Source organism: Chiloscyllium plagiosum, unplaced genomic scaffold (genome assembly GCF_037043375.1).
Source record: "Chiloscyllium plagiosum isolate Xiang-an unplaced genomic scaffold, Cpla_swu_hap1 HiC_scaffold_1, whole genome shotgun sequence".
In the NCBI taxonomy this organism is placed as follows: Eukaryota; Metazoa; Chordata; class Chondrichthyes; order Orectolobiformes; family Hemiscylliidae; genus Chiloscyllium; species Chiloscyllium plagiosum.
The window spans coordinates 137,557,438-137,578,058 of NW_028270139.1; the positions used below are offsets into that span (position 1 = coordinate 137,557,438).

Here is a 20,621-nt window from a genome sequence, read left to right on the forward strand (position 1 = left end):
ATGTAATTTGAATGCTGAATTCCTTCATTATCTTGAAGTATAAACAGCTGATTTATTCCATCCTAAAGGCATAACTTATGTCACAGCCTTTGTATGTCGTTGAAAATGGGCCACTAGGTATGTCAGGGTTGGTAGAAAATAAATGGACTTTGTTGACTACACTTTGACTTAATTTAAAAATGTACAATTAACCTGTATTCAGAGCTTTGTCATTCTAGTTTTAATATTTATGTAAGAGTATGGTGCAGTGAGACCATTCCTATTATTGTGTTCTGTGCATATGAATAGTTTATCATTTGAGTTGTTTGTTATTCATGATCGGAGAGAAATTGACTGTTTTCACTTTTCCCTAACAGAAGAAAGTCCATGGACACTTGTAAACCGGACTTGCTCAACTAAAGCCGAGACAAACCGCAGTGTGGCTTTTCCTTTTACAACATGCACATTTAACCATAACCTGGCTGACCATGTTGGGTTGCAATGGCAAATCAACACAAATAAAGCCTCTGTTTCCGGCTGGATCAGTGAGTTGAGTCTCAGTGAGAACTCGAGTACACCTTTGGCCCCACCCACAAAACGACATTGCAGGTCTCTTTCGGAGCCTGATGAATTATCCCGGTGCCGATCTCCTTGGAAACCCTGTAGTTCCAAGGTCTGGACTCCTGTGTCAAAGCGGCGGTGTAACAGCGGTGGTAGTGCAACCTTGCAGCGCTGCAACAGCCATGGAAGTGCCACACTGCAGAGGAGCACGAGTATCAATCTGCTCCAACAGACCAGTAAACATGCATTATCACTCAACAACAGTATATTTAATGTCACCAGCTTCAATACTTCACCAGTACCAAGGCCGTCATCTGCCAGCAGTGGATTTGTAGACAGTAGTGAGGGAAGTACATCAAGTGTACGTTGGAACTCTGCAGGTCCATTTGACTTTAACCCAAGACGGCGGCTGTCACTTTCACAGGAACACATTACAGAGACGACAAACCTCTTGCCTTCAGCAAACAGCACTCCCACTTCCACGCCTGAGCTGAGTCGTCGACAGGGTTTGCTGCGATGTCGCTCACAACCTTGTGTGCTGAATGAAAGGAAATGTGGGCTCAAGCGAAGGCGTGAGGAAGATGTTAGGTGGACACGACCCTCTTTGGACTTCCTGAAGATGACACGGGTGAGTTGGATAAAGAATCCTCATGGTTCTGAAAGAATTTAGCAAAAATAATTTTTGCATAGGGACTTTGAAATATTGTAGGGACAACGCATTAATATTCTTGAAGGGCAGTGAAGATGGAAATTTGGGCAGTCAACAGTATGAACACTTCAGTACTTTAGTCCATTTATAAATTGTTAAATGGACTAGTTTAATGTTTGCCTTTTCAGTAGGATCTAGTTTAACAAATTTGCGAAGACTTAAACATTGTGATCTTTCACACTCCCCCCTGCCTCCTTGAATATTTCACGTTTGGTCAAATCTGTTTGAGAAATGTTTTATGTATTTGTATATTGACATTTGATAAAGATTCGAAAAATTTTGAAATTAAGGTAGGAAGATCACTTCAGACGAAGAATGTAAAAACTGTCATGGTGCTTAGATTTTAACTATTCAATCATTTTGGGGTAGCATTATATGGTCCAGAAAATCCTTTTAATGGACCAATGTGAGAGCCATTTAGCTGAAATGCACAACAGCTGTGCAGGGTTGCTTCTAAATTCCCAGGTGTGGTGATTTGCCATACATCCTACTATTCCCTGTCAGATTGAGCAAGAAAATTTCATCTCTGGCAAGGTGATCAGGATGGCTGGATATTGTTTTTACCATTCTTCATGAGACCACGTCCAATCTGGAGATAAGTTGTAGCATAGTCTGAATCGTTCATCGACTGAGCAACTGGGGCCAAATGACAATTGGTTCTTTTCTGTACATCTTACAAAGTGGACAGTTTTGGCATCTTTGAGATTTTCTCTCAAGATTTTTAATGCAACATTTCTGTTTGATCTTAGGAGACCTCATGTTTTTGAAGTGCTGGTAGATGATGAGACCAATTAGTATCTTGAATCCTGTTATTATTTGCATTGTTTAAATTAATTTTACATTAACCCGTTTTGTATGGGCCATATTTAATCACAGTGAACACACTATTCTCCCACTGAGCTGCAGAGAGCTAATGCTAAATTACTCAATATTTGCATGTTAGCTCCTCAGGTTGAGCTTGAGCCTTTTTGGATGTATTTTATACTTTGGGATTCTATTAGCAAACTGACTTCTAGTGGGTAGCTGCAATGGTTTTTGTTCTTGGAAGAATCTTTAGCTTGGCCATTAGATCTACATGTTGCATGTCAAGCTTGCACAAAATTATTTTTATCTTTAGCGAGTTTTGAGGGATTTATAGCTTGAGTTGAGGTTCTGGATGTAGATTTGCTCACTGAGCTGGAAGGTTTGTTTTCAAACATTTCGTCACTGATACCTAGTATGGTCATGAAACATCTGGAAACAAATCTTCCAGCTCAGTGAGCGCACCTATTTTTATCTTTGTCTGTTATCATTCTTGAAGTAGCAACAGAGGTCTTCAACAGTACTGACCACAATTTGTGATTTTTAATAGATACTGCTCAGGTAAGGCAGCTAAAAGCCAGCCCCTAATGCCAAAAATCATTAACTTCAAATAGAATATTTAGGTAATTTGGAACATGGTCTACAAAATGTTAAGTCAGGGCATACTGTAGGGGATGTTACATTTTAATCAGACTTTTGATCTTCCCATAGAGTAGACTGTTCTTAAGTAAAACTGTTTTTCGTTGAATTGTCATTCTATTCATCCAAGCTGTACTGGGCCATTTTAATCTGTACCTGGAGACCAGATCACGACCAAAAGCAAAGAGGAGACTGCTAGAAATCTGAAATAACAAATCTGCAAACCGTTGAGAATAATGGATCAGGCACTATTCATAGAGAAAAGTCAATGGTTTTCATGATGTGATCTTTCATCAGATTGAGATAATATACAAATAAAGGATTTTCTCCAAGTGAAAGAGGGAGGTCTGTTACGATATCAAAGACAGATTAAATGTCAGAGTTGGGTGATGTATGGCAAGAGAAATTGATAATGGGATAAGGAAAGAAACGAATGTTTAGAACGCATGGCAGAACAGCTACCAATGGAAAGTAAAATTCAGTTGAAACCTACAAAGAATAAGGAAACAAAGTTGGACGTGGCAGCAGAGATAAAGTCAAAACTTGAGTTCTGTCAAGTCCAGAATGCTGTAAATGGCTTTTTGGCAAGATTACATGTGTTTCCTTGAGCATGTTTGAGTTTTACTTACTGATTAGAATACTGTCATTGCCATTTATTCCCTCACTTCATACAGCTTCCCTTTTCCAATTGTTCCCTTGCATTTAAAATATTTCAAATTTCATCTGAAGTGAGTGGTGATAAAGGCCATCAACTTGAAACATGTTATTCCATGTAGATGCTGCTTAACCAGCTGAGTATTTCTCATTTTGATTTTATTTCAGAAGGCTGGCATCTGGTTTACAATGAATTTGAGTATAAATAATTTGTCTTCAAAATATTATCTAATTCAATTTATTAATTCTGTTTAGCTACTTGGTACAATATTGATTCTGGTCAGATTCTGCTACATTGGTCTTTATATTGCTAATAAGTATATACAAAATTGGTACAGCTCAGAGTAACTGCACCAGTTTTCATTATTAATGCTAAAATGGTACTTGAACTGTGAGAGCAAGATGTAACAGCAACAACAGTCAGCTTGCCCAACTTGAAAATGCAATAATTAAGTAAAACTAATAACTACTACCTTTACTCAATTATCCTCACTCCAAAGATTTTAATAAAGTACTTCAAGGCTGAGGAGAACAGGAAATGCATACAATCGTAACGTTTGGGATCATTCTACGTCATTTCAAGCTTCGTAATGGATACATTTCAAGTTAGAGGTATGCATATGCTGGAGGAACATGGAAGCAGCTCACCAAGACTTGGTTTCCAACTGGCTGACCGCCAGAATATCTTGGCTAGATGTTGAACAAAGATAAAGCTTGCTGTTGGTGTTCAAAGAGCAGCTGCTTTGCATTGCGCCTCTTTAATTTTACTTTGGAGAAGAGGTTTCCGTTTCCAGAAGCCACAGTCAAGCAGCTACAAAGGATGTAATTGGTATGAAAAGACCAGTTTGATGGCAGGCCATTGATTTTGAAGGGGGAGGGAACTATCTTCTGGTAAGGATTAGTCATCTTATCCTTTTGTTTTATATTCTGTTTCCATCCTCCAAGTACACATTTTTTTAAACTAGTGAATCTCTGCGAATCTTAGTGGTGTTGCCTCCACAGTAACTGGGAACAGCGCACACTATGATTCCAACACTATCCTAATCTGCCAGCACAGTTGGGCATGTGTGTATGCACAAGTACACATGTTTTTGTTCATTGATAGGAAGAAACCATGACTGGCTAGGTTAGCATTTATTGCTCATCCATAAGAGTCAACCACATTTCTGTGTTTCTGGAGTCACATGTAGGCCAACCAGGTAAGGATAGTAATTTAGGGGTTCATAAAGGAAGTTAGCGAACCAAATGGGATTTTCCAACAAGCGACAATGGCTTTGTCGACTTAGACATTAAATTTTAATTCCAGATTTTTCTTGATATAATATTCATCCATCTGCTGTGGGAGGATTTGAACCCAGCTCCCCAGAGCATTTGGATTAACAATCCAACAATAATACCACTAGGCCAGCACCTCCCCAAAGGCTCCCAGGATTTCTGAAATGAAGTTGTGAAATAAAACTTTTTTCTGTTGTAAATGATAGTTTGGATTTTCAAAAGCTTTGGGACATTGCTTTTAAAAAGAAAAGCTTTTTGTCTTGCATCCAAGACAATTTGTAACAATAGCAATTCCAGCGGAAAACCAACAATACTGCATTAGAAGAAACTAATTGACAAACGGACTCTGATTTAGTGTACAACATTAAAAGTGATCCTGCAATTGAATAACTGGATAATACTGTGTGAAGAATTATGCTCGTAGCCAATTTAGGATCCTAAATTAGGCTTGAGGGTGATGTACCTGAGTGTACTGAATACATTGGGCCCTGTCTCATACCGAAAAGAGCATATGTATAATACACCTGTTGATAGCCAGCGCAGTCAGGGCAGTGCCCTAACCATTCAAAGCAAAGCTGGTGGTTAACTGTCAATTGGCGCATTCTCCATGGCAACAACATTACCCATCAGATCCCTACTGTCATGTTGGTTTTCCCCTTGAATTAGTATTTTTGTTATCCTGATTTACTTTTTTCCCCAGCAATGAAGGTGAAGTCGCCACAGTCCTACTGACCACAGGGCTGTGCTTTCATTGGAGAGGCAACTGGTGGTACTTTCAGCAGCACTTGTGTGCTGAACAACAGTTTGCGATATAGGATTTTATTTTTAGATGTTACAAATTTGATATTGCACTTTAGAATGTGAGGACAGCAAGAAGGACATAATTAAATAAAAGCTGTTTTTTTTTAAAACTAAATCTGTTTTGAAGATAACAGCAAGGTTGTATTAATTTCCTGTTCCAAGTTCACTTGGGTAATGGTGATGAGCATTAACCTTGAACTACAGTCCTTGTGATGTCAGTGGTTTATAATAATAATGCCAGGGTATCAACATGTTAGTATCTCACTAGCATTGCAGTTCTTTGTCTTTCCATAGAAAAGCTTTCAGGGGAGGAAGGTTCTAGTGCATTAACCTTGATGAATCGTTACAAGTATCCTATAAAGTCATACATGTTACGCCAATCATAGTAGTATTAATTTGATATCAAAGCCAGGGTAAAGATAAGGATTAGTTGAGTCTGTTCTGTTCTTGTATTATTGAATTGATTGAATGTTGTTCTGCTGATCCTATTGCATTGAGGGTTGAATATTTCCTTTTACCAGGACCTTGTAAATGGAGGCTTTAGGACGTCAGGAGGTCATATGCTAATCCAAAGTGCGAAATGACCAGCTGTTGTAGCTGTTCTGATACTATGTTATATTTAAGCTTCTGGTAAATGATGACGAGTGTATTGGTGGTTGATGGGGCATTGGGAGGGAAAGGGTGTTGAGGTGGTGCTATAAAAGATTAGGTAGTAATGGCTGGGTGTTCAGATTCACATTGCCTGTAATTTATCTTGTAGTTGACTATACTTGCATTTTATCACTGTACTTATTCTGGGGCTCCTCCCTTTGTGAACTATAGTGATGTTCATAAATCCTTTTAGTTGCCTGCTTATCCTACAACCATTCATTAGATATTTTGGGTTTGGGGAGCTGCGTATGGATTTGGCTGTGGAACTAGTGAACAGTTGTTAGTCTGCTTGCTTTTGTTCAGTATGCAGATTACCCTTTACAGTAATTTATGAAGTTGATGCATTTTCTATTTTAGCAGGTATCCAAGTATTAAGATTTGCCTGCTGTCCATATGCAATAAAACAATGAAATGTCATTTAAAAAGTGTTGAGTTCTACCTTGGTGATCTAGGCATTGTCAACATCCTAAAGAGATTCTGATGGATGATGGTAAGAGCGATGAAATCTTACAGCCTGTGCAATGGCCAGTTAATGCATGGAATCCTGTTGTTCTGCCACCATTTTGCTACAATCTTGATAGCAACAGTGGACTGAAGGACTCAGCTGTTTGGGTGGCTTGTTTTCATGAACTGTTGAGTGTTTTGCAAACTGAAGACTTTATCAAAAATCTCAATTTACCTGAAATAATATTTGCTAAATGTTGGGGAGAAGAAATAGATGATGTAATCTCACTTTAGAAATTTTCTGCACCTTATTAAAGTTTCTGAAAATAACTGGCACATTGAATGTGTTTGACCTGGCATTTGGCAATTGTTTTTACTCAGCTGTTGATGGCTTTTGTATTTTAGGTAAGTCTAACATTGTTCTTGGCACATTCTTTAGCATCTCTCTGTGGTACATATTCTGGCCTGAGCAAGGTGAAGCAAATGATGTGCCAGATTTGTTATGTAATTTGTTTCATGGCCCACAGTGTCTCATGGTTGCTGATTTGTTGGCTACATGAATTGTTATTAGTCTGTTCCACAGCTCAATTTTGTCACAGTGCAGTGGAGATGATACCTTGGGAGACTAAGTTGAAAGCATTTGAAAATGGGTATGGAGACCGTGGTATGCCATGAGCCCACTGTTTGCAATACACAAACGATGCTATCCTTGTGGGGTGAGCTCTCTTCATTTATTTCCTTGCAGTGTTTAGTTAAGCAGTGGCTGAATGTATTAATAGCATACAATGTTGCTGGCTAGCACCACTTATAGCTAGTCTGCACGGCTTGAAAGATAGCTGTATTGTGGCTGCAGCAGGTGATGGTTGGTGGTAGTGATTAGAAAGTGAATCTGTCCTGGGAAATAACACCAAAACTGGTTTCAAGGCACTGTACTGAAGGCCTTGGTGGAATAGAGGTCTCCTTTATCCCTGGAAAAGCCAGGGTTCTCCAGAGAGGTATGCTTGGAACATAGTGGTAGCAGGTAACTCTGGAGGTCAATTTCAGGGTCAAGTTTTGAGTGTAATATGTTTAGATAGTTTTGTAGTGGGTCATGGTGAATTAGGAGAAAGTGAGGTCTGCAGATGCTGGAGATCAAAGTTGAAACTTTATTGCTGGAACAGCACAGCAGGTCAGGCAGCATCCAGGGAACAGGAGATTCGACGTTTCGGGCACAGGCCCTTCTTCAGGAATTAATGGTGAATTAATACATCTAAAAATGAATCAAGCCACTGCTTGATTGACCACAACCCGTTACTCACATTCATAAGCTTCACCTCCACATTTTTCACTGCAAATGCTTCAAATTGCACAACACTCACCGCCCACCTCCCCATCTTGCAGAACAGGGTGGCACTCAACCAGTGAGGCCTGCTGCATGTGTTTACTCCCAAAGCGATTATAGCAGTATTCTTAGTGGTCACCTCTATAGCCAGTGGGGGCTTAAAGCTATCGAAGATGATGCAGGCCTTGTCTGAAATCCTCGTCCACCTCCAGACACCCAATCTCCCTTTTAATCGTGCACCTCATTATTTACGAGCTGCAGATTGTATAAACGTGTTCCCCACCTTCCTCCCCCCCCCCCCCCCCAGAAAAAAGCCCTGTTTTGTATGCAGTACGGTTCCATCAGGGGTTTTGTGTGTAATTTCTTCAAGCATTGCCGCCACATTGCAGTCATGGCAGTTAGTGACCGGTGGAATGTAAATGGGGAACTGGAGTTATTACTGGTAACTTAATTGGGTTGGTTAATTGTGTACAATATAGCCAGAAAGAGTCTGCTTCTGAACGCTCAAGTGCTGTTTATAATAGACACCAAAATTGAACAAGGCTATGCAGGTTACAATGGACATAATGAATCTGTGTGCTTGTTTTGCAGAGCTCCTCCAGAATCATGCAAACAGTGAACGTGTTCCACAACATGTGATATAATAGCATAGCTTTCATTCTGTGATTGTGCGCATGCAGTGTATATCCATGTGTCTGTGCACGGAATCAAAATCAATACCAGCAATTGCCAACAAAGTTGCTGTTTCACAAGCTTACATTGTTCCAGAGTGGCTTAATGCAAAATGCTGAGGGAAGAGGTCACTTTAGGATTGAAGTGGCGATTTAGGTAGTAGGAAGTTCAGTCAATGCTTCAGAATTGAATGAGTACCTTGAAATGTATTGATTCCTGCTGAGGCAAATGTCTCCCCTTTTTTCTTGTAGCAATTTGTTCTGTGTAACTCTATGCATACTTCAAATAATTCTTGTTTCAAGGGAAATGACTGAATGTCACTGGGTTGCACAGAAGCTTTAAATAAACAATATGATCCTTCACCTGCTGTATCACTCCCAAACCGAAGCAGTGAAGACTTGGGTAGTCATACAGCATGAAAACAGACCCTTTGGTCCAACCAGTTCACGCTGACCATCTTCCTAAACTAAACTAGTCCTCGGTTAAAAATCTCTCAACACCAGGTTATAGTCCAACAGGTTTATTTGGAAGCACTAGCTTTCGGAGTGGTTGTCATCAGAATCTTATCTGCCTGTGCTTGGCCCATATCCTTCCAAACCTTTCCTATTCATGTACCTAACCAAATGTCTTCCAAGCGTTGGAACTATACCTGCATCCACCACTTCCTCTGGCAGCTCATTCCACATACAAACCATTCTCTGTATAAAATAAAAAGTTGGCCGTCACACTTTTTTTTTTCAGCCTTTATCCTCTCACCTTAAATATACCCCCTAGTTTTGAATATCACCCACCCGAGGGGGGAAAGAGACTTTTGTCATCTATCTTATTGAGCCCCTCATGATTTTATAAACCTTAAGGTCACCCTTCAACCACCTCCACTCCAGTGGAAAAAAAGTCCCAGTCTTTCAGTCTATTTTCATATGTCAAACCCTTCATTCCCAGTAATTGTGGTAAATGTATACTGAATCCACGTCAGTTTAGTAATACCCCTCCCACAACAGGGCAACCAGAACTCCACACTGTACTCCAGAAGAGGCATCGTAGGATGGAAGCAGCAGCTAGAAGAAATCAATCAGTGATTAATCTGAAAAAGAATCCCTTTTAATTTGTGCTTGATGTACACTCAGCAGCCAAAAACAAAATAAGCACAACTGATCTAATTTTCTCACCTTTTTGTCTTCAAGGGCCATGCAATAGTCAATTGTCATCTGGAGTCTGGCAAACAGCGAGCTGTCTGCAGAATGTCAGTTCAGGTTCTTTTTTTATTGTGATGCATTGATTTGGTATAAATTCTAGAGTATACAATTCTGATATTCCATGAAGTGTAGCAGTGATGTCTACATTTGAAACAGAATTGGCTGTAATTCCTTTACATTAATAACTTTTATGTTGCTCAAATGCCCAGTTGTGGAAGTGAATAGCAAATTGAAATAGCCAGTGTTTAAATGTTAGTGCATATTTGGATCATAGGTTAATAAATACAGCAACATTTTAAAGTTGGTTTTCTTTAAGGCTACCTCTGCATGCTATTCTGGAATTTGTAGAGGACCCATGAGGGAATATGATGATGCCATTGAATAACCATTTTCAGCAATGAATTTTGTGCTCCCAAGAAGCTTGCCAATTATGCTCTATTTGGAGGAGAGACTTATTGACCAGAGTCTGAACATTTTAATTACTTTTGATTACCCTTTATTCGAGTCATACATAAGGTAATGACTGTCTTAATCTTCAATATTTCCAGGACAATATCAGTATGCTCTTGTGCATTTTTCTGCCCTTTGTGATTTATACCAGTTTATGGCTGTGCAATGGCCTTTAGTTGTGTGTGTACGCACAGGCACGCCCCACATAACTAGCCTGGCTTTCTTGCCACCTTGCCAGTGTGTTGAAATGCTAGCTGAGTAGCTTTACCTTGTATGGTTGGCAAAAGCAATAACTGTTTGTACATATGTTTGTCCTTGATGTAAGTTGGTTGGTTTTCCCAGTAATTAGCACAAACATGCAACCTGAAGTGATCCTGAACAGGCCATACAGAAGTTGACAATTTGATGTTACTATGTGAATGGTTATTTACCTGATTGTGATAAGTGGGTGGTGGAATAGTTTTTCTATGCCTGTTGTGGATTGCCTGAAACAGAATAAATCTTAATTTTTTTTCTGGGCAGTTTTCATGTAAAGTGTTGCATCTTTTCAGTAGCTGAAGATCGAATTGAGTTCGTGGTGAGATGGTGGCTTTGTGGTAATGCCAGCGTATCAACTTGTTAGTGTCCCAATGGCATTGCAATTATTTTTCTCATCACAAGGCTGTCTAATTCAGTAGGGGGTACTGCAGATGCTGGAGATTAGAGTGGTGCTGGAAAAGCACAGCAGGTCTGGCAGCATCCGAGAAGCAGGCAAATCGACGTTTTGGGCAGGAGCCCTTCATCAGGAATGAGGCTGGGAACCGAGGGGATGGAGCCGGGGAGAAATTAGCTGAAAGTGCAATAAGTGGATAGAGATGGAGGTAAAGGTGAGAGAGGAGTGTGGGGTGGATAAGTGCAAAGGAAGATGGGCAGGTCATGAGGATGGTGCTGAGCTGGAAGGTTGGAACTGGGGTAAAGTGGGGTGGTGGGGGGGGAAGAATGAGGAAACTGGTGAAATCCACATTGATGTCCTGAGGTGGAAGATGAGGCGTTCTTCCTTCAGGCATCGGGTGATGGAGTGACTGTGGAGGAGGCCCAGGACCTGCATGTCCTCAGCCTCATCCTCTCAGCTACCTTCTCCCCAGCCCCACTGCCTTCCATTTATCTCTCCACCCACGAGGCTCCAAGCCTCATTCCTGATGAAGGGCTTTTGCCCGAAATGTCGACTCCCCTGCTTCTCAGATGCTGTCTGACCTTTTTTTTAAGATTAGATTTAGTGTGGAAACAGGCCCTTCGGCCCAACAAGTCCACACTGACCTGCCGAAGCATAACCCACCCAGACCCATTCCCCTACATTTACCCCTTCACCTAACACTACGGGCAATTGTGGTGTAAAATTATGTCCCAATACATGTGTGAATCATAATGTAACACATGTATTGGGCCAAGCAGTGGAATGTGGTGAAACGGTTAAAAATTATGTCCCAATACATGTGTGAATCTAACCGGAATGGAGGTGTTGCTTAGTCCCGTGTGAATCTTATTACACACCTCCCCGTGTGAATCTTCTTATCTGTATGTAACCAGAATGGAATGTGTTTTTTAGCCTTGCTCTGCTGTTCACATGAATGTTTACATCTGGAAAAGAGTATATCAGCTGGAAAAGTCTCCAGTTCGGTGAGTCTGCTCCGGGGTTACGTTTAACCGCCGAGCGTGGGTTGTTGGCAACCGCTCTACGAGAACTGACGGCTCCCAGTTTTTGTAACATGTAGAGTGAGTATAAGCCAGACCCGTTGGTTGTGGCGACGCTGCGGGGAATAAAATGCCCATATTCTAGCAGACTCGCCTCTTGGTCGTTTGTTCTGTGTCAGACTACTCTCCTACGAACCTGACCTTGAGAATTTTTTAAAACAGCAATTTAGCATTGTGCTTTTCCAGCACCACTCTAATCTTGTCTTTAATCCACAAGCCCTGGCTGATCTGGGGGTTTGGGTTCAAATTCTAAAATGATATGAATTCAGTTTAAAAACAAACTGAATTGAAGGTTAGTCTCTGCAGTGGTGAGCTTTAAACTATCATTAGGTTTGGGTTCATAACTGGCAAGGAGCATTTACATTTAGTGAGAATCTGACCATCAGCCCCTTGACATTTAGTGACATTCGCATTACGAGCTCCTCCTATCTGTGTTCTGGGTGTTCCTGTTGACCAGAAATTGATCGGAACTATCCATATGAAGACTTACCTACTTCACAGGATGTGGATGTTGCTGGCCAGACCAGTACTTATTGCCCATCCCTAATTGCCCGGACGGAAGTTAAGTGACAACAACATTGCTGTTGGTCTGAAGTACATGTGGGCCAGATCAAGTAGGCATGACAGATTTTCTTCCCTGAAGAACATTGGCTTTTTCCCATAATTGGCAACAGTTTCATGGTCATCATTAGAGCCTTCATGTCAGATTCAAAGAGCAGGTCAGAGGCTAGGAATCCTACAGTGAATAACTCAGAACCAGTCTCCCTAAAACCTGTCCATCTGTAAATACAAGTCATACATGTAAAGGAGTACTCGCCACCTATCTTGGATATGTCACTCCAACATTGTTTAAGAAGCTTGACACCATCCAGGCCAGAGCAGCCCACTTAATCAGAACAACACCCACAAGCATTCACTCCCTGCTTCAAATTGATAAATTCCGCCCTGTTGAGTGACACCCACATCCCATGAATGAACGAAGGAAAATCTGCCACATCGCTCCACCTGGGCCCACGTGACTTCAGATCTCCACAGCAATGTTATTGACTCCTCACTGTTTTCAAGGCAACAAAAGTTGCCATTTCCAGTGGACATCTGCAACCAATGAACTACCACAAACATCAGGTGGAGACTGTTCGACCAATGTTGGGTGAGAGCAGGGGAAGTAATCCAGAATTCAGGAAGCCACTGACTATTGGGATGATTGATGAAAGCAAAAAGATATTTGCAGTCAACCCCCAGAGTAAATAAAATAGTTTGATACAATGTTATATTATGAGTGCTTAGGTGCTACTTGGAAATACTTGTAATGATGTTTTGCAGGATTATTACCCGGCCTTCCCCACATTTTTCTTAGCATTTCGGTAATTGTTTCTGAAAATTTACCTTGCCTTTTAAAATGAGCTGTGTAGTACTGATATGCTTTTAATGCACCAAACTTTTTTGAATGAATTCCTACCCCTTTTTAAGGGAACTTTTCAGCTAAATATTTCAAACCTGCTTCATTAAAGAGCCAAAGCAAACAAACTGAAGTGTAAAATCCACTAACAGCAGTGGAAGAGCGGAAGAATTTTGAGTATCCATTGACGATGCACTGAACAGAATTAAGAACCTAATCTGTAGTTAATGAATGTTGACCCTTGAATTCAGTTGAGGTCGTTTTGCTTTCCATCCTACACCATCTTGGTCTTACTCTGCCTGGAATTCTGCATTCAATTGTGGATACCAGTTCTCAAGTAAGATCATTTGAAGGATAGAGTGCAGATTTCCCATGTCTATATTTGAGAACTAACTGGTAATGTTTTTGTGAATTAAAATGTTTTTCTCTGATAAGGGAATCCAAAACACCGGCAATAAAATTCAAAAGGGATATGTTTAGTTGAAATATGGATTTGTCTTAATGTTCTTGGTTTTGAACATTCCATTTCACCAAGATTGATAACTTTGAGCACCAAGCAAGTGAAATTCAAGTAGTGATTACTCAAATTGAATGACAATTCTAGCAGGGCTGAATAGTCCACTCCAATTTCCTGTGTTGAAACAGAAGTGGCAATTGAAGTAGTAGGATGGCAGAGAGAAGGTGCCTGTCATGAAATGGTATAATATAACAAGATGACTAACAATGGAGGAGGAAGACCGGAAAAACAAAACTCAAATTCAGTTTTATTCTGAAGTCCACCACGTTTGTGTGCATGGAATCAAGCTGTTCGGAAACACCATTTCACCTTCAGCAGCAAGGCTGTTGAATTCCAAGAATGTTTCTTCCATAGCTATCTTTCCCTTTTGGCTTGCCTTTTAAGTGATCATTAATAAACTTAAGCACATGGATGGTATGATTTTAAACTAAGCATGTGTTCCAACTCCACCCCTCACCACCACCACTACTAAAAAGTTGGGAGGTGAGGATGGACATTCCTACTTTCAATCATGAGAAGATAAATTATCCTGTTAAATTGGAAATTTCCAAATAAATGTGCAGCCTTGGTGGAGAGAGTTTTAATAGACTTAACCATATGGAATACATTGAAGACACGTGCAAGTCTTGGAGCAGACTTAAGATCTGTCAATTGAAGTCTGATCTCTGAATTTGACTTGGTTTAAGTAATTAATCAAATCAGTAAGTAAAGCATTTAAAACTTATTTGGGTTGTAATTTTTCCACGTTAAAAGTATTATGATAGCACATGCGGTGTGCTGTTGTAACTTTTTTTAATTCATTGCCTAGTTTCTGTTGGTGCAAGAACTCTTAGTAAATTATAAATTTTGGCTTGCTGCAGTGTGCATTTTTTCCAGCAAATTACAGACCTGGAGACAATGTCTTTTCAAACATCTAATGCATTAATGGTAATTAATCTTTACTTGACTATTTTAGCCCCATTCTACTTTTTTTGTCTGATACAGAATTCTTGTGTTGATGTTTTGAAGAATATTTGGAATGATTACATTTTGTTTAATCTAGGGCCTAATTGACACACTCGTGGTTGAATGTAACACTCCTTTGGTTTTGATCTGGTACTTGCAGTTGCCTGTGTGGGTTGATCGCATTTTGGTTCTGAATCTTTTTCCTATGAAAATTGAAAACATATTAATTTCATTCCTATTTCCTGAGTGAGCTAATTTTATTCTAATCAATAAATTCTTGTACTGTATAAAGATTGTCTCTACAGTTAATGAAATGTGGTTTGCTTTTAGTTTGGGGATTGAGAGTTGGCAGATTTTGGATTTTTTTTTGATCTGTATCTAAATTGATGAAAAAGTGAAATATGCAATCCACGTCTGCCAATATGGTGGTTAGTAATCTAAATTTACTAACCAAAAGCCATTTGCTAGCCCTTTACCAAGGATGTGAGGAATGGGAGGCAATGATAAAGTAATTGGACTAGTAATGCGGGTTTTCAAACTTAATGTCTTTGTTGGGACATAGGTTTGAATTCAAAGCAATGGATGATAAAATTTGAATTCAATTTAAAAAAAACTGGCATTCAAAGCTTGTCCAATGATAATCATGTAACCATTGTCAATTGTCATAAAAAGCCCATCTGGTTCTTTATTGAGCAAAATATGTTTTCCTTAACTGGTCTGGTCTACACGTGACTCCAAATCCATCGCAGCCTGTTCAATTCTGAAGTGGCCCAGTAAGCCCCACTGTTCAAGGACAATGAAAGATGGGCAATATATGCCAGGAATGCCCATACCGCTGCAATTGTTTTTAATGAACAACTACAGGTCATTTTGCTATAAATTACATTTCGTCAATGTGAATTTGCTGTAACACGATTAATGAATTGGTCGCTGTTTCTAAAGTGCAAACTTTTAAAATGTGTGTTGGCTGTAATGCCATTACATCGTCAATACTTTAAGCGCTATTTCTATAGTATGATTTTTCTATAATCGGGGATTGCACAAGAAAGCAGCGAACGTGTTGTAGAATAACTGTACAGGTTTTGGAGAGCTGACTCCATACTAATTTTGCCATTTTTATGCATCTCTTCCTTTCCTGTAGTCATACATTTCAATCTTACTAAGTCAACCACGTTTGTTTCATAAAGTGACTATCTTCAACAGCCCTATTAATGCCGTGCTGCTCCAATTTTCACCACTGGTTGCACTAAATTTCGAGTTCAACTTCATGTTATTTTAAAGGCATTTGGATTATGTACCATAAAAGAACAATAGGACAACCCAGTCATGTTAAAACATGAATACATAAGTTTAGTAATTCAACACAAGCAGAGCATCGATTTCAAAATGCCATGTTCCTTTTCACCAGTACTTAAATATGACTGTATGCAAGATTTGGTAAGTGGTTATGAAAAGCTTACAACATCTCTCTCCTCGTTACTTGGTTTATGAAATATTGGTGTTGTACAGTTTTCACACCATTTTATCTGTGATAGTAAATGGATTAAGGTGTATATTAGGTCCGGCTTAAAGCAAGAAATGTAATCACATTATTTCATAGAATATCTTGACCATTTTGACAATTTTTTAATAGTGTAATTTTGATTGCAGTTGCTCAAATTTTCAATGTATCAAACTACAGAATACTTTTGCATGTGATGCATGACAGGACCATTTATGAATGTGGGGCACTTTCCATTAGTGTATTAGTACTGCTGTAGGTATAGATAAGAGATTTTCAAAATTCACGTGTTGTGGACTTTGGCTGGACTCTCATTTATTGCCCATCCTTAACTGCCCATGAGAAGATGGTGGTTAGGTGTCACCTTGAATCACTATGGTCCATATTGGTGTAGGTTCACCCACAATATCATTACGGAGGGTGTTCCAGGATCTTGTCCCAGTAGCAGTGAGGATATGATATATACCCAAGTAAACATAGTAATTGTTGGGAGCTTGCAGGTGGTGATATTCCCATTTATCTACTGTCCATGTGCGTGATGGCGCTAAGGAACCTTGGAAAATTTCTGCATTGAAGATTGTACACATAACCAAACACTGCTGCTACTGATCATGAGTGAGTGTTTGTACATATGGTGCCAACCAAGCAGAATGTGGTGTTAAGCTCCTTTAGAGTTGGAGTAACACAATGACAACCTCTGGAGACTGTAAACCTTCCTAAAGTGGAGCGGGTATGCAGCTGCAGGCTTAATTTGCTGGGCAACTAAAACGAAATTGAAGCAGACGTGTTGGAAAACAAAAGTTCCTGTACACACCATGGGTAACAGGAGTTTGGTGTTGCTGACATCATAGTCGGAAAGTGTGGTGCTGGAAAAGCACAGTAAGTCAGGCCCCATCCGAGGAGCAGGAGAGTCGATGTTTCGGGCCTAAGGCCTCCTTCATGCTAACATCATGGTGAGTTGTTGCAGTGCACCTTGTTTTAGTACACACTGCTGCCAGCATACCTCAGTGGGGAAGATGGGGAGCCAATTAAGCATGGTTCTTTGTCCTCAGTGGTGTGGAACTGCCCAAGTGTTGGCATTGCATCCATCTAGGCAAGTGATGAGCATTCCATCGCACTGCTGATTTGTGCCTTGTAGCTGGTGGGCAGGCTTTTGGAGCACTGGGTGAGTTACATGCTGAAGCGTTCAGTCCTTGACCCGCTCATGTAGCCACAGTACGCTCATGGCTGGTTCAGTTTCTGGTCAATGTTAACTATGTTGATGGGGATTCAGTGGTGATAATGTCAAGAAACAATTATTAGAATCTGTCTTGTTGGAAATGGTCTTTGCCTATCTCAAATTATCAGCCAGATCTTGAATGTTGTCCATATCATGCTGCATTGTGACGTAGATTGTTGATATATATCTGGAGTGGCTCATGGTGCTGAGCATTATGCAATCATCAGTGAGCATACCCATTTCCAACCTTGTAATGGAGAGAAAATCTTGAAACAACTGAATGTTGGATCTTGGGTACTTTGGAGGACTAGATGATTGACCTCCAACAAATATCTGTCTTATATTAATGATTTCCAGTGTGGAGAGACACCCTTTGAACACGCTTTCACGGTCTGTACTCGTACAGAAAATCAAGATCCAGCCTTCTGCTCCATGGGAGGTTGCTCTCCTCCCTGAGCTCGTCTTAGGACACCTTCATGACGGTGTGACAGGTGTCCCGCCTCATTTAAGCTCGCCTTGGGACACCTTCGTTACGGTGTGACAGGTGTCCCGCCTCATTCACTCCCCACCTGCCACTGTCCCCGGAGCGGGTCGACCAGAAGCGAGAGCCCCTCCGGGTTCGCCTCCCCGTCTCACCGGGTTAATGAATAAATGATAAGAGTAATGGTATTTCACTGTCGGCCGAAGCCTCCCATTTATTCTACACCTCTTATGTCTATTCACAGTGACAGACTAGAGTCAAGTTCGACAGGGTCTTCTATCCCCCCTAGTCCAGGAACTCCCCACATACGTTCGAGACACCACCCACGCCCTCCATCTCCTCCAAGACTTCCGTTTCCCCGGCCCCCAACGCCTCATCTTCACCATGGATATCCAATCCCTCTACACCTCCATCCGCCATGACCAGGGCCTCCAAGCCCTCCGTTTTTTCCTCTCCAGACGTTCCCAACAGTACCCCTCCACCGACACTCTCATTCGTTTGGCCGAACTGGTCCTCACCCTTAACAATTTCTCCTTTGAATCCTCCCACTTCCTCCAGACCAAAGGGGTAGCCATGGGCACACGTATGGGCCCCAGCTATGCCTGTTGCTTGTTGGCTACGTAGAGCAGTTGATCTTCCGTAATTACACCGGCACCACTCCCCACCTCTTCCTCCGCTACATTGATGACTGCATTGGCGCCACCTCGTGCTCCCGCGAGGAGGTTGAGCAATTCATCAACTTCACCAACACATTCCACCCTGACCTTAAATTTACCTGGACCATCTCTGACACCTCCCTCCCCTTCCTGGACCTCTCCATCTCCATCAGTGACGACCGACTTGACACTGACATTTTCTACAAACCCACCGACTCCCACAGCTACCTGGATTACACCTCTTCCCACCCTACCTCTTGCAAAAATGCCATCCCGTATTCCCAATTCCTCCGCCTCTGCCGTATCTGCTCCCAGGAAGAGCGGTTCCACCATAGAACACACCAGATGGCCTCCTTCTTTAGAGACCGCAATTTCACTTCCGACGTGGTTAAAGATGCCCTCCAACGCATCTCATCCACATCCCGCACCTCCGCCCTCAGACCCAACCGCAACAAGGACAGAACGCCCCTGGTGCTCACCTTCCACCCTACCAACCTTCGCATAAACCAAATCATCCGCTGACATTTCCGCCACCTCCAAACAGACCCCACCACCAGGGATATATTTCCCTCCCCACCCCTCTCCGCCTTCCGCAAAGACCGTTCCCTCCGTGACTACCTGGTCAGGTCCACGTCCCCCCTACGACGCACCCTCCCATCCTGGCACTTTCCCCTGCCACCGCAGGAACTGTAAAACCTGTGCCCACACCACCTCCCTCACCTCCATCCAAGGCCCTAAAGGAGCCTTCCACATCCATCAAAGTTTTACCTGCACATCCACTAATATCATCTATTGTATCCGTTGCTCCCGATGCGGTCTCCTCTACATTGGGGAGACTGGGCGCCTCCTAGCAGAGCGCTTTAGGGAACATCTCCGGGACACCCGCATCAATCAACCAAATCGCCCAGTGGCTCAACATTTCAACTCCCCTTCCCACTCTGCCGAGGATGTGGAGGTGCTGGGCCTCCTCCACCGCCGCTCCCTCACCACCAGACGCCTGGAGGAAGAACGCCTCATCTTCCGCCTCGGAACACTTCAACCCCAGGGCATCAATGTGGATTTCAACAGTTTCCTCATTTCCCCTTCCCCCACCTCATCCTAGTTTCTAACCTCCACCAACTCGACTTGTCCGGACTTGTCCGACCTGCCCAGCTCCTTTTCCACCTATCCACTCCACCCTCTCCTCCCTGACCTATCACCTTCATCTCCTTCCCCACTGACCTATTGTACTCTATGCTACTCTCTCCCCACCCCCACCCTCCTCTAGCTTATCTCTCCATGCTTCAGGCTCTCTGCCTTTATTCCTGATGAAGGGCTTTTGCCCGAAACGTCGATTTTGCCTGTCCTCGGATGCTGCCTGAATTGCTGTGCTCTTCCAGCACCACTAATCCAGAATCTGGAAAAGCCATAGTGTTAAGGGTTTAGATGGAGAAGAATTAGTGTGTACAAGAAAATTTTCTGATTCAGTATGTGGATGTACCTACTAGAATAGGTCAAGTGTTGCACCTACTGTTGGGAAATAAGGCAGGGCAGGTGACTGAGGTGTCAGTGGGGGAGTACTTTGGGGCCAGCGACCATAATTCTATTAGTTTTAAAATAGTGATGGAAGAGGATAGACCAGATCTAAAAGTTGAAGTTCTAAATTGGAGAAAAGCCAATTTTGACAGTATTTGTCAAGAACTTTGAAAAGCTGATTGGGGGCAGATGTTTGCAGGTGAAGGGACGGCTGGAAAGTGGGAAGCCTTCAGAAATGAGATAACGAAAGTCTAGAGAAAGTACATTCCTGTTAGGGTGAAAGGAAAGGCTGGTAGGTATAGAGAATGCTGGATGACTAAAGAAATTGAGGGTTTGGTTCAGAAAAGGAAGCATATGTAATGTATAGACGGGATAGATCAAGTGAATCCTTAGAGTATAAAGGAAGTAGGATTATACTTTAAGAGGGACGTCAGGAGGGCAAAAAGTAGACATGAGATAGCTTTGGCAATTAGAATTAAGGAGAATCCAAAGAGGTTTTGCAAT

General features: G+C 41.6%; 1 protein-coding gene across 4 annotated transcripts in view; it reads left to right on the top strand.

Annotated features, from left to right (window-relative positions):
- LOC122559200 (protein FAM53A-like) overlaps positions 1–20,621 on the top strand; it is a 103,285-nt gene that overhangs the window by 43,758 nt on the left and 38,906 nt on the right. For all 4 annotated transcript variants that reach the window (XM_043708606.2, XM_043708884.2, XM_043708659.2 and 1 more), the window contains exon 4: positions 357–1,168. In XM_043708606.2, coding sequence (XP_043564541.2) covers positions 357–1,168 — 812 coding nt within the window. The remainder of the gene's footprint in view (positions 1–356; positions 1,169–20,621) is intronic.